The sequence below is a fragment of the Rhipicephalus microplus genome, chromosome 5, assembly GCF_043290135.1.
Source record: "Rhipicephalus microplus isolate Deutch F79 chromosome 5, USDA_Rmic, whole genome shotgun sequence".
Classification (NCBI taxonomy): domain Eukaryota; kingdom Metazoa; phylum Arthropoda; class Arachnida; order Ixodida; family Ixodidae; genus Rhipicephalus; species Rhipicephalus microplus.
This window is the reverse complement of record NC_134704.1, coordinates 36,077,513-36,092,394: the sequence shown is the minus strand read 5'-3', so window position 1 is coordinate 36,092,394 and position 14,882 is coordinate 36,077,513. Positions and strand designations below refer to the sequence as shown.

General features: G+C 50.8%; 1 protein-coding gene across 2 annotated transcripts in view; it reads left to right on the top strand.

The window, feature by feature from the left end:
- The window catches only part of PlexA (plexin A), a 126,182-nt gene that overhangs the window by 52,272 nt on the left and 59,028 nt on the right, over nucleotides 1–14,882 (top strand). For both annotated transcript variants that reach the window (XM_075895211.1, XM_075895212.1), the window contains exon 5: nucleotides 12,821–12,949. In XM_075895211.1, the coding sequence (XP_075751326.1) occupies nucleotides 12,821–12,949 (129 nt within the window). The remainder of the gene's footprint in view (nucleotides 1–12,820; nucleotides 12,950–14,882) is intronic.

Below are 14,882 nucleotides of genomic sequence, written 5' to 3'. Positions count from 1 at the left end.
TATCATCGACAGGTAACTCAGCGCAGCGTAAACTGGCTCCATCAGTCGGGGTCTGGAAAGAAAAAAGCAAATCCCAAAACAAGGCCTCCCTCATTATATTCTTGTAAGGACAATAAGGACCTGATGTTGAAATAGCGAGAAGACGCATACTTATTAACTTGATCGCTCTCATAACTCGTTACAAATAAAATCGCGAAATAAGCTTCAAAATAAAAAAATTTGAGGGAAGCACGAAACATGATCGATGCGAGCCGATGAGGTGCGGTCTGTGGAGGGGAGTGCTTAAGGGAGGGGGGGGGGGACGCGAAAACGGTAGGGAGGGGGTCCTTTTCTTTCTCGGGAGTGTCAACAAGGCGGGAGAGATTGGGCTTTGGCGCAAAGGACACCGGAAAGAAGGCGGGTAAAATAAAAAGAAATCGTCGGTGAACTCCCAAGAAAATCGACGAGCTAAAGCGAAAAGAAAGCGCTTTTTCCCGCTTCGTTGTCGCACAAGCAGCTCTTCTTTCCTGTAGCTCCTTCCTTTTCGCTATGCCCTTCTTTTATTTCTTTTTCCTCTCCTCCTCCATCTTTCGTAAACGCCGGTGTTAGAATTGAGGGAAGTAAGGATGACGGCGGGAATAAAACCGCAGCACGTTTTCCCGCTATCCCGTCCTCTCCCGCTCTTCTTCTTCTTCCTTAGCGTCGTCGTCGGTTCGCTGGCTGTCTCTCCGAATACCGAGCGCCGCTCGTTTTCGTTCGTACGTGCGCGCGTACACAATCGGCGTCAGCGCTCACGCCCTGCACCCTCTTCCTTCCCTCTAGCATCCTTTCCTCTCCGCATCTTCTTCCTTACCCTCCTCCCCTTCTGTTGACGCGACGCTCGACAAATCCGAGCACGTTTCGCTATCGAGAGCAGATTCGTCCTCGACACACTACTCACACTTCGCTTTGTCATTTCTTCTTCTTCGCCGCCAGTTTCTCGCTAACGTGGTTGCGAACTGGTTCGTTTCTCGTCGGGCTCTTTTGTGAATTGCCCGCTTTGCTTCGGTAGGTCGATTGCGCACCCTCCCGAGTGCTTTCACCCTTGTCTGCGCTTCGGTTCTCGCCATTTCTTCTTCTTCTTTTTCTTCTTTCACCCTTCGACGCCGCAGCCTGAATTTGCGTACGTGTGTTTCCCTCCCTCAAGCTTCCGCGACTAGCGGTGGTGCCTAGTTCTTAAATAGCTTGTCCCCGTCGGGTCGGCTGTCACAGCGGAGCAACTCGGAAGCAACGGTTATAGCAAGTGGCTTCCGTTTTGTTTACTCTTCTCCCCTGGGAAGTCTGCTTCTTTCTAACGCTTCTTCTAACGCAAAACACGTCTCCGGTCTCGTTTCCCATCATAAACGTTCGCAGTGTCCGAACCGTTCTCAGTTTGCACTTTCTTTCTTTCTTTCTTTCTTTCTTTCTTTCTTTCTTTCTTTCTTTCTTTCTTTCTTTCTTTCATTCATTCATTGGCGTACTGCAGCCACCCCAACCAGTGCTTTCGTGTTCGCTTCTGAGCCTTCTCTCTTCAACAGTTCAGTATCGTAGTAGCGTATCCTGCAGCACCGTGCTGCGGAGAATGCTCCGCTTGATAGCGCTTACCTAGACAGCAGAGCTCTCGCTGGCTCAATAGTTTTCGTGCTTTTAATGATTTTTTTCTTTGATTCGTGTCTCGCGTCGAGCAAGAAGAGGAGGATGGCGGGAGGATATTTCCGAGAATGCAGGGAGTTGAAGTGGGCCTCACTTGTCGCCTGAATAATCAAAAGAAGATCAGCAGCTTCCGTCCGAGGAGCTATTTGCCATTTGTGGGGCCGAATTGGTAGGTATATAATAGAAGAAAAAGAAGACTGTAAAAGAAAAAAAAAAATGAGGGTGAGTGGGGATGAAGGAAAGACCGCGCAGATGGTTCTGAGTTCATTACCCAAACGACTTTCGCATTCAGCTAGCAGCCAGCCGGTTTCGCTTTTTATGAGAGGGGGCTCTATACCGGCCGCTGTCTGCGTTGGAACACGAATGATGACTGCGCTCAAAAAGAGGCCGCCGGCGACTATATAGGAGAATGTCGAAAGCGCGGGAGGTAAAAATAAATGCGGTAGTAGTCGTAGTATATCGCAGTGGCTCTCTTAGAAGCAGCAGCAAACAAGAAAAAAAAAAGAGCGGCATTTTTGGAAGGACAAATACAACAGGGAGTGGTCAATGACTCGAGGAAGGATGGAATAATTTGCATACTCAACCCATTAGGGAAAGGGGACCAGGCATTTGTTCCGGGAATGTTGTCGTATATCGGTGGTGGTGCCCGGCGCCCACACCCCCTCCTGGATTTGAACGTTATTCTGAGCGTGCTCGGCTTGATGAGTAGTCGCGCATTTAATTACTCCTTCCTACCCTTCTAGCGTATAGCCTTTTTTCTTTTGTTGTTGTTTTCTTACGTCTCTTTTGCACTCCGTAACAATGCAGTTTTCCCTTTTCTGAGGTACCTCTATAGAGGACAGTGTTCTTGTTCCAAGTCGGCAGGCTTTTTTGTTTTGTACTTGCGGAAAACTTCAGAACTCCGAACTGCCTTTGTCTAGTGGTTGTACCATAAAATCTGTTCATTTATAAAGGAGGCAGCGTCACAGTAAATGCATTCATTGGTGCGAAAAGTATAATTTTGTTTTTTTTATACCACTCTTGAACGTTATATCCCTCGCGAACAAACGCGCGTGGGGAGTTTGGTGACAATGAATAGGAAGGGAAGATGAGCCGTAATCAGGAAAGGAGGGATGAGTGAAATCTGGATGGACAAACTCGACAGCGTCTAGTTTGCTACCCCACGTGGGGCGAGGGGAATGGAAACAGGACGAGAAGGCAGGACATGTAAGCAGCGACTCGATGTAGTTCGGGCCAGTTCCCCATTGTCAGTAACACTATAGAATACAAAGAACTTTGGTAACGAGTATGCACCATGGGTCGAAGGAACGTCGATGACGTATAGGGACATCAATAATAGACTGCAAACTAAATTGTGTCGGCCGGGTCTCAAGCTGGGCCGATGACTCGGCCTTGGTCGCTGGATTTACGGACCGTACAATCGCTTACTGTTAGACTTCTCACGTGAAGCAGGTTTGTATGTTTATCTATGACACCGTGTTGCTGCAGAGTATTTAAACGCCGCGTGCGCGGGCGTTTGGCGGTTCCATGTTATGGGCGTAGAATTTATACATGGGCATGCGTGAAGCGAAATACTCGCAGGAAAAGATTTAAAAGTGAAGCGCTTGATAAGAAAGCGCCCGAAAGGCTGATTGACCCCGACCTGAGAGAAGCGCGCCGTACTACACCACGTTGTCAATTATGCTCGTGCAACGCAAACCGCATAGCAACGTCGGTTATATATATATATATATATATATATATATATATATATATATATATATATATATATATATATATATATATATATATATATATATATATATATATATATATATAAGGTGTCTGCGACGAGCACGTTTCAACTATGAGCCGGCAACCGAACGATCTAATGGTCGCAGCGATGCGAGTCGCGTCTTCGCATCTTCGACTCGTTCTTTCGAGAACTGTCTTTCGGCGAGCGTCGTTTTGTACCTCTCCCCACGCCTCGACGCGAGAAGGGCGCTGGCGGTGCCATAGCTTCATCGACGTCGACCACCGCCGGAATCACTTCCAGTAAAAGGAAGAATGCGGAGAAATTGGGTGCCCACCGTGGGGCCACCGCCGCCTCTTTGATGGATGGGACCCCTGCCACATATACATATAGCGTTTCTTCACCTTTCTATGTCAACGCAGTCACTTCCTCTCTCTGGTGGTGGAAGTATAAACAAACTGACAAAAACTACACCGCAAAACGAAGTAATGACAGTCCTGCGCCACCGCGTGGCTTCTCTTTTGTTGCCCCGAATCGTTGTGGCCCACTCGGCTTCTTCGGCTTTCTGTTCGACGCGTCCAGCCCTATGGCGTGATGACTGGGCGCTGTGCTTGAAAGTATACAGGGTACCGCTCTGCTGAGCGCAGGTGCTTCTCCATTATAGGTGAAATACGTTCGTACGTTCCCCCTTGCCAGTAGCTCTGGCTTGACTTGACTTGGCTGTGAGCCCCGTCGTGTCTCGTCCATCGCACGCGCGCGTGTGTGTGTGTGTGTGTGTTTTTCCTCGCAACTTTTTCTGGCGAAATGAATGGCACATTCCGCGTTCCCATTGTCTGCATCTCCCTGTGTACACGTCGCGGCGCGTCTGGTATATACAAACCCGGGACGTGGCCGTTGAACTGTGTTTGCTTTCAACTTGACTGCGAGTGTTCGTCGATTGCTCGAATGTATCTCGGCGGTGCTTCCGCCCCGAGAATAGGCGGAAACATATCTCCCCCGTCGGACGTGCGCGGTGGTGGGGATGCGAAGCGATCGGTCAATCAATCAATCCTGAGCGGGGATTACTGTTTCGATCTTGGCATCTGGCGCTGCTGTCGCTCGTTGGGCTCTTCTCTCGCGCTGGATACGCGCTAATAGGCCCGTGGTGTCTTTGTCTCGAGCCTCCGCCCATACTCCGGATTGTATTTACGCCGCTAGTGTGAGCTCCGAGGAGGTTATATACTTGCGTAGGTGCCCGTTTGCTGCAAGAGATTCGCTTCAGTTGGGTAGCTGGTTCCTTTACGAGTTGGTTAACAAAAAAAAACGAAAAAAAAAACTAGGAAGTAGTAGTTCTGAGATCCCGCAGGCTGGAGAAACGCAACAGCACCGCGTCTGCTTGTCATTCTTTGTTCTTGTCTTTTTTTCGTTTAGCGCCGTTTGATTTAGAGCACGCGCGTGGATGCATGCGAACTTCCAGCGGGGTTTCTTATCTTCGTTCTTGTGGTGGCTGCATTTTACGATCGTTTTCTGCGGGCGCGCATCGTCTTCTCTTTCCGGTGATCTTCGTTTCTTCCTGACTCTTACCACCCACCGGTGGCTGCCGGCGTCCCCTATCTATCGCTCTGGCCGGCTGCATTCCCGCACGAACATCCAGTCTTTATGCTATGGAGAGCTACTACTTCTGTTCTTCGCGGGGCTTCTGTTTCCCGCGCGCGGCTGGGAAGCGGACAAGAAGCTCTAGATAACCGTCCTCTACGTAGGGGGGAGCTGTGCTGGTGTTTGTGTGGGCTGGTAACGCTGCCCCCTAGAGCTTTAACGCGGCGGCGGCTCTTCTTTCTTCTTTTTACGCGCGAGTGTCTTTCGTTCCGGGCTGCCTTCCTTTCGGCCTCCTCTGCCTCGCCGGAGACTTCGCAGTCTACGATGAGCAATGGCCGTGCGGGCGGGGCCCCTCTCTTCGGAGCTTCTGGAAGAAAGACGCTATCTTTTTATCCTCCGGGCGGTAGCGACTCTTCTGCCCTTGTATGTACCGCGTCGACGCCGTTTTCGGGACAGGAAAGGAGACGGTGACTGCTTTACTGCGAAGCGGCGGCTTTCTCCCCCCCTCCCCCCCCCCCGTTTTTCCGTTACTTCTGTGTGTGTTTTCCGATTGTTATAGCTAAGTATAGAAATTGCGGCGCGCTCTTTAGAGGCAACAACGCCGGAATCCCGTTCGTGCCATAAAACATTGCCGTTTTGTCGGGACGTTGACTCGAGAAAATCGTGTAAATGTGCATTCAAGATCCAATCGGTAGCGGCCGTTGACTTTACGCCGAGAGAGCAGAACTTCATTTTTTTCGAGTTCTTTTTCGCATTCACACCAGTCTCGCCTAGCACTTTTTTTTTCTTGGAGTGGGGGGGGGGGGAGGGGGAAGCTCCTTACGCCGGGGGTCGTACGCCCCGTGTCTTCGTAGTAGCGAGTGTTCAAGGCCATAAAATTACATTGCCTGTCAATAAAAACGGTCTCGCAGCATATCCACGGAGTGAATGATGATGATGAGTGGGGCGAAGCGTCCGTCAGTCAGTCCTTGCGTCGACCGCCCTCCCTTCATTTCGCGGACCGCAAGGCCGTCCTATTCAAGGGACGCCACAAGCCGTCCGTCTTCTCCAACAACGATAAATGCTGATTTTGTATACTGCACATAGTGTTTCTCACGTCTATACCGCACACAGTGTTTCTCACAATCGACTTTAGGGCGATTAACCTCCCTGCGGAGAGCTTCGTCTCACTCGTCATCATGCACATCGCGGATATGCTGCGATTTGTTTTTTGTCATGGTTTATTTCGAAAACCAGTAGGCTTGCTTGGCCTGGAATAGGTATATGAATTAGGGGAAAGAAGTAAAAAAAAATTCGAAGCTATCGAAACTTTCTAGTTAGTTAGTTGGTTAGTTAGTTAGTTTCATCTATTATTTTTGCTGCATGGATGGTAGTCATTCGGTATGGACACGTTTGTTCTTCTAGTCGTCGCGCCCTCTCCTGCGAAAGTTTTCGAGGTATAACATAGACGATCGATCAGCGCGACATTCGCTTGCAGTGTGAACACATCGCACTAACCAAAAGAGGAAACCGAGCAGACTACGCAATTATTCTGCGTGTTGTATTTGTACGTGCGTTTACTTCCGACGGCGGACTCCATTGTGAACACGTATGCGCGAGCGGTGATTGATGGCTGTGTCTTGAGTGTTCACGGCCTTCCGATTTTTTTTCTCCTTTTGTTTTCTTTAGTTGGCGTTGCGGAGCGAGAACGGTCGCCGTACGGTGTAAACTCTCGCGAACTTATTTGCCGCGGGCAGCAAATGCGTCCGCGGAGATCACGAACGTGCTTCGGCCGCCTTGGGAGTAATCTGCGCACTCGTTAATAAATGAGAACACGGGATTCGCCACCCTCGTCGCTTTTTTCTTTGTTATCGTTGTTATCACTCTTACTGTATCGAGCTCTCTCTTGAATCCGGAAAGCGATCTCGCTGAGTATATAGTTGCGTGTGAGGGCGTTTTGTTTCATTACTCCATGGGGTGCTGGACTGCCCCGCCTCGAATCCGTGCAATTTCGCCACTTTGTGCTGCAGCCTTCTCCCTCTCTCTCCCTTTTTCAGTTTCCGTCGTTTTTTTTTATTTTCTTTTTGCGAATCGCGGCGAGGTCATTAAAGCGCGCCGAGTGTTTGTGTCTTCATTAAAGGGTGCGCTCGGCGGGCTGTGCTGGGAGCGCGTGCAGACGCTCCTCCGTGTTTCCTCCCATTCCGTGCGGAAATCGCTTTCCGCGCCGTATAGTCGCGACAGAACGCGCCCATCGCGTGCGTCGCGCCCGGGTCGCCCGGGAGACGGACACACGAGAGTTGGATCTCCGCGTAATTGCGTCGCTGGCGTGTATCGGCGCTGTGACGCGAACGAAGGAGACAGAAGGAACGCGCCTGTGCGTTTTCTATGCGTATAGCTTGCATTTGCGTGAGACGTGGCGTTGAGAGCGGCCGCGCCGGTACGAGTCATTTCGTTGAGTTATTAACCTCGCGGCGTTAACGAGTCCGTCGCGTCGGTGTCGAATTATCGACTCGAGTTTTAAAAGACCGTCGTTGCGCTGCGCCGCATTTCGAGACTCGCGAACCGATTTCAACGCGTTAATTTAGATTTGCAGCGCGTATTCCGGATGGGATGGGAGAGAGACAGTTTGCGTGCTATAGAGCTGCTGCTTGGCCCCGGTATACTTCGCAGTTTAGTCGAGAGCAATGAACGGCCCGGCCGTGCATGCTGGAATGGCGGCCTTGCGTGCAGGTGCGACCGTGTCATGTGATGCTTAGTCGGGGCGGGTAGCATGCCGGGATTTTGTAGTCCATTGAATGTCCCACACCCGAGCTGGCTGGACGCGCACAGACGCCAATAAAATTGTAGCTGCATCGGTATCATGCCGAAGCAGGTTAGGCCCAGGGTGTGACCATGCTGCCTTTGACGTCATCAGAGTCGCCGTGTACTGAACCGGAGCGTTGTGAATATTTTTCCGTGATGTCGTGTGCAAGCTGTCTGAACTATATAGTTTATAAGTACACTAGGGGGAACTCTGGCACTAGTATCTATGGGAGCTGCAACGCACGGCGCTTGAGCAAGCATGGGAATTAGGGGTATAGTGCAAGGATTTGTGTAATCTTTGTACTTTCGGTGCCGTTTGGTTTCGCGAGGCTTGGAGCTGATTCGTCACGAGATGAAAATCGTAAAATCTTAAACAATTGCACTTTGCCACCTTAGTCTTTTAGGCTTACCAATTCATTCCACAAGACACTTCTTCACTACATACACAACACCGGTTTTACGGCGCACATTTAATACACATACACGCAAAAAATATATATTATGCCTTATGTGCTAGTCTATTTCGCAATGAAAAATTCAAATCTGGTCATAAAGTTCAAAACGCTTTGTTATTTAATTCGAAAGAGAACCAAAACACTGCAATAAACAAAACCACTAGTGTGTTCGAAGCCAGTAAGCACGAAGACTACCCATCATTCCCATGGTCGATGAACGATCGCAGCGTTAGAGTTCCCTTCAGTTACTATTAGGAAACTCTATGCCCTGAACCGTCGTTGACCGAGCAAACGTGTCATCTTCTGTATTTACGAACAGTTGGTTTTCGGGTATGCTTTCCCGCACGACATCAAGCGCAGTCTAGGCGCCACGGAGAGCGGCAAGGAGGTGCTCCCTCGAGCATTCTCGTGACCGACGACGTAGCGGCCGCTAATAATGTCGTCTTGCTTCTCCCCTTTGCGTGCTGGCGACGGCCAGTGGTCTCGCCGACGAAAATCAGACGGCAAGTATACTGCGATGGAAGTCGTTTCTCCTCCTCCATCGGCCTTCCTTGCGGCGGCGCCCTGTACGTTCTCGCAAATGCGACTGCGTTCGGTTATCGCGTGTCCGTTGCGTGGCACGATTCTTTCGCCGTATGACGTCGTATATTTATTTCAGCCGATTGGTGCAATACATCATGGAGACCGACATTAAAGCTGACCCCCCCCCCCCCCCCCCCCGAAACTTACCTTCTGTGCGCCATTCGCTGCAGTAATCATAGACTATCTCACGGATGGTTTGTGGTGCCGCCGTATTGAAATACAGCGTCGCCGTTTTTTTTCTTTTCTGTGTATATTAAGCAGCTAAACAAGTAGTGCTACTATGGTGGACGCGTGCACATCGAAACGGTTGGGTTGGCGCATTCGACGTTTCTGACTTTATTCACATCGCGTTATACAAAAACAAAAAAAAACATTATTTTAGCTGTCCAAGGTGGCGGAGCCCGTGTATCTCAGGGTGCAATTGTGTTGGTATTTGCAAGCATGCTGCTGTTGCTTGTGCTACGCCCACCGTCGTCCGCGGCCTCTGCTGTGTGCACGTATCGTAAGCGCCGTTCTTGCTCCCCGTGCGCTGGCTTCGCCTGGCAGCGGATGAGTTCCACAGTGAAGTGATATTTCGAGTACGGCTACAACAAGGCTTCGCAGTACTGCACTGAAGTAATCTTTTAAGACCAGAATTCATGGTTTTATAATTGGGACGGTACAGAGAATCAGGTGCTTGTGTTTTCGACTAACAAGAAATGATGCTGTTATTATTTGAAAAAGTCGCTTTTGATTAGTATATGGACAGTTGCGTTTGCGATGCGTGCTTCCTTGACGACAGCAGCTTTAGAGTAATCGGTTGTTAGAGTTACTTTGCTTGCACTTGGTGCCAACGAACGAATCTCAGGTGGAGAAGAGACAGTGGGGAAAGGAGAACGCATACGAATAGAGTGTCGTTACCGCATGGTAACAGTTCTAACACATACTGGGAAGTGTAAACAAAATATGGGCTGCTGGCCAGCGTTATGAACGCATCGACCGGCGTGGCGTGCGCGCGTACAAACCGAACTGGTGGCTGGCAGTGCGCCCTCTCGCGGCGAGCGACGCGCTGATTGGGACGGCGCGCGCGCAATTAGCTCGGCATGTGTCGGGAGCCGTCGTCCCCTCGCCGACGACCATTTGTCATCGCGCCTGTCACTGGGCCGCGACGACGACGACCGTCGCCGCAACCGAGGCGGGCAGACGCACGCACAGACACACGCAGAGATCGGTTCTGTCGTCTTCCGCGCCAGCTGCGGTGTGGGACGCGTGACAGAAGCGTTCTCTCTTCACTCGCCGCCTCCGCTCATCTCTGCTCTTTGCGGGCTCGCGTGCTTTCAGCATCCCCGAGTGGAAGAACCGCCGCCTTCCGCAAGGAGGAGGAGAGGAAGACTTTGTCGCGACGTTGGCCGCGACCGCTCGGGCGGACATGTTTAATGCAGGAGCGGCCAGCGCGGCGCCGACCGCGTGCCTTTCTCTGCCGCCGACGTGACCGGTGTCCGGCGCGTGTGTGCCCGCGCGCGGCCAGCGGCGTCGTTCCTGGTCCCTGCGAGCGCATATTGATCACCGATTAGGCTCGAGTCGACCCCCTGCTCCCCTCCCCAAACCCCGGTCTTTCCCCCTTTCGTTTTCGGCACCGCTGTCGGCTCGCGCGATGCCATCCGCCCTGCTTCTCGCTAGCACCAACCACAGCGCCGTCCTCCTCGGCCTAGATGGTGCGCAGCGTTTCCCGTGACGCCTTATCGTGCGTGCCGTTCGTCGCCATTGCCGTATTCGTAAAGACCTACTTATATAACGCGTCGAATGTCGCTACCAACCGCTATTCCTTAGTTTGAGGTCTAACCGACGTAATATGTAAAACACTGAATTTGTTGTTCTTTCTGGATAGTTTAGCCCTTACCTTGCCCCCTCTCCTTTGTTTCCCTATTTTTATATCTTTGATGTCGCCTATGGGCAGAAGCGTGCAGCACGCAACTTCATAAAAAATCCGAGCGTGCAACAGTTACCCACTTTATATAGGTTACCTTTGCCGCCCCAAACTTGGCGAGTCATTAGCGTTATTTCTGATCGTGTTTTCATTGTTTGCCAAACTTCTCTCTGAGGCTCAAGCCAACACCGACTAAATTTCAAGGCCGAAAGGCTGCCGCAGTGACGTCAGAGGGTGGAGGCCCAGTTACGCCGCGAACGCGGCGGAAAGCCGGTGTTTCGTTCGCGTTTTAGGAGAACGAACGCTCCCGCTCTCGCAGCTGCTGCGGCTTGATTGGGCCGAATAAAAGATGTGGAAAAAAAAAAGTCTTACTGAGCATGCTCAGTTGGGTAACTGGGCCTCCAACCTCTGACGTCACTGCGGCAGCCTTTCGGCCTTGAAATTTAGTCGGTGTTGCTCAAGCGCGGTTGCAGAGCCTGAGGTTACTAACATTTCTTTGATACCCTTCCGTGCTCGTAGTAAGCGGCAGGTTTATAGATGTGCTCGAATCGGAGGGCCTCGTCAGTCGACGAAGCCAAGTCACGTTGTGTACACACGTGGTCTCCCTGTCACTCTTGAAAACGGTCTGCTCCGCCTGTGTATACGTACGATGATATCTGCGAATTTCGCTGTATCCGCTCTCGGTTCTTGCGAAACTCGCCGTATCTTCCGCGCGTGTTTGCTCACTGTAGCTGTCTCCCCCTCCTCAAAGTTTTGAGCACACGCCCACCAACCTACCCGCGTTGCCCCTGCAACAGAATCTTCCCCTCGTTCTCGGGTCACGTCTGCGTAGCCGGTGGGCGGCTGTGCCGAATTCTGTTAAGAGCGGCGCGCCCAGAGTGACGATCACGTTCCAGCGGCAGGCGCCGCCGCGTTCGTGATTTTTTGATTATCCCCTTCCTCCCGCCCCTTTTCCCGCTAACGACACCCACGCCTTTCCTTTCATTACGCCGGTGCCGCCGCTATCGCGCGGTTGGTGCGGACGTCTCTTTTGTTCGAATGCGTTAGTCATATGGTATTGCGACACTTCTCTCTCTCTCACACTCTCTGTACGTGCTTGATACCCCGACTAATTGATGTGTCGTTTTCTATGCGCAACGCGATAGCTTGGAGCGTACAACGTGACGCGACAGTGGCTTCCGGGTTTGATTTGTGTCCGACGGCATTGGTTAGGAGCAAGAAAGAGCAGAGGGCCATCACCGCTTGGAACCAAGCTGCTGTATATCTTTTACTCCCTGGTCAGGTAGAAGTGCGCCGGAACCTTTATTTAGATCTGGCTGTAGACGCTCGCTTCTTCGACTAACTTGACTGCGGTATGTCGCTGTATCTTTCTTTACCCTCGCATCAGGTCAGAAAACAAAGGTGGGAAAACAAGGTAGTGTTGTACAGTATACAGTAGCTCTTCTGAAAAAAAAAAAAAAGAATGAATGTTGTTGGGCTCTCTTATCAATGGAAGGGACGTTGCGGCATTGACTTTATTTCAGTTCTGTGTTTTGTTTGATTCTTGGTACAGAACTTCTCAAGCAGGAAAATTTTGAACTTTTTTTTCGGGGGGGGGGGGGGGGTTACTATACACCTTAGCGACTGAACTATACCCATCAAGACGTTTTCTAGCGGCGTGTAGAAGAGGCAAGGGGAGAGAAAGAAAGGAAAGTGCAGGGTGAATGGTGAGGCGAGCGTCCGATTTGTACACTCTGCGAGAAATGGTTGTGGGGCTGGAGGGAAAACGATTATGCGTTCTTTAATTGGAAAGTTTCGTCGCTGTGGAAGCATTCGTCACTGCTTCTATTTCGAGTGAGTGTTTGCAGTGACAGACTTCTGGGCTTGAGGTTCTATGGTCCAATACATTTTGAGTTATTCAGACGAGACCAAGTTTTATCATTTCGTATGCTAGCAAGATATTTTTTCATTGGTATTTTCAAGTGCGCGGGTGCAAATTTCGGCGTCACGCGAACACTCCGAGGTAGCGCTCGCGGCTCGTTGCATTGCGGGCCTTTGGCATAGCGCTTGCTGCGGGCAAGTTGTGCTAGTTCGTCCCGAGGCAAACGGCGCGAGCAATAAACGCTTCATCGATGTTGTGTTCGTCTGTCTTCTTCGCAGGCCGTGGTGGAGTCTGTGACCAACGCGTTCGAGTACAGTGACAGCGTCATCGAAGAAGGCAAAGCGGTCAACTCGGACATGCTGTTTGACAAGAACGGCGAGCACCTCTACGTTATGACCGAGCGGACGGTAAGTTGGCGTGGTCATGCTCTTTTTTTACAATCTTTTTTTTTTTAGCAAAGGCAATTTCCAACGACGTTTAGCAATAATTTAAGCGTCCAGAACACGCTTACGCCAGCTGTTTATGCTTTAGTGCGAAAGATACATCTCTCTTTTCGGTCACGAGACTGCTGCCCGTCTAATCCAATTACTTTCATTTTATTTCATTTATTTTACTTTCAATCGCATGAAACTTCACAGAGAGGAGTGTAGTACATAAAATAACTAACAAAATCAAGCAAAAAAACATCAAATTAAAAACAAGAACGATAGTAATTAAGTATCTTAGTCTCATAGTAATGTACTCGACAAGTGTTTATTGAGGTGCGGATTTGTTGCTCTTTACCATGGTCACCCCACTTGCTGCCTCTCCCGCCCAGCCTCTTGCCTTATTACCCTCTCACTAGCAGCATGCGACGCCATGTGTTCTCAAGACAGTAAAGGTGCTTCTCACAACCTGTTTGAAACGCGTTGACTGCTACAGCTGTTGCGTATTCTCTTTTCTTTTTTTAAATTGTTAACGCACACGCCAATTAACTTTCGGGCATATTCATCTTTTCATAAACACCTCCCTGGGCGCCGCCATAGCCCTCCTTGGGCTGTGCAAATTGGTGCATCCCCTCGAAAATGCACTGACAACGCTGCGCCCTTAGCCTTTGTACTCTCGCGCACAGCCCATCATGGCGGTGTTTTTTTTTTTTTCCTTCCTGTGAAAAGGTGTATAGGAAGTGCCAAGAGCCATAGCAAAATTTACCTCCGCGCTCAAACTTGTTACAGCGTTGGCACGCTGCGTGCCGAGCTGGAAGTCGGGCATTCGTGATAAGAGGGCAAGAGCGGCGTCCCATTTTTCTTGCCCGGCGCATCCTTCCCGTCAGCCGCGGATTGAACGTGGTGGTCTATTGGGCAGCAGGAACGAACTCTTCGTTCACGCACACACCCCCTCGGCATTCTTCGCTCGGCGTCCCCTTTTGTTTCGCGCGAACACTGTTCGATTTGCTCGCTGATAGGAACCGGAGCAGGTTCGTGCGAGGTTTTTCGGCGGTTGACTAGGAAGTCCGATGGAGGACGGCGGATGCAGGAGGTGGGTGCGGGCGAGAAGCTCCGTCAACCAGGCAGAAGCGTTGTCGAGCGCGCGTGTGATGCGTGCCGCGGCGTCGTCGTTCTTCTGACGCGTCCGCTTCCGACGTCCCGTGACAGCGCGCGTGCATGCCTGTCAGCGGCGCTATCTCGGACCGGCCGCCTTCGTTGTGCCTGCCTTCTCATTCGTTGCGCGCTTCTCCTGTAGACTCGCCACCCTTCCCACTCTCACATCTCTCTCTCTCTCTTTCTTTTTTTTCGTGTGTGGCGATGGTGATCTTGTCGTTTCTCTCGTTTTCACTGAATGGAGAAGTCCTTGTTGTATGCCTGCTATCAGTTAAGCCATAGTAGCTCTGGAGAGACGGGACGTGTGAGACCTCGGGACATGCGCCGAGAATTCACTATAGCCCGAAAATCTACTGCTGTACCTGCTGTCCTACCTACTTATCCCGGATTTTTTTTTTTTTTTGTTGGCAGGAATTCCCGCGGTTTTACTGAGCGCGTTCGTTGGCTTCTCTTTCTCTACCTCGGCTAAGGCTAATCTTTAGCAACGGAGTTGCGCGCATTTCCAGTCCTGCGCGTGGATTCAATTGTTTCCTACGCTCCACGTGCAGTAGTATCGATTATTCTACCCCGTGACCTTTTCGGCTTGAACTTAAACGCGAAGTTTGGAGACATTGCGCCTGCGTCTCTCTCTCTCTCTTCCATGTGTGTGTGTGTGTGCAGAAAACTAACGGTTACACGCACAGAGAGCGACAGACAGCATGAACGGTGCCAGTGTTCCTTCCACTCGATGCCTATACAGAGCCGCGTCGCGAAGCGTGTC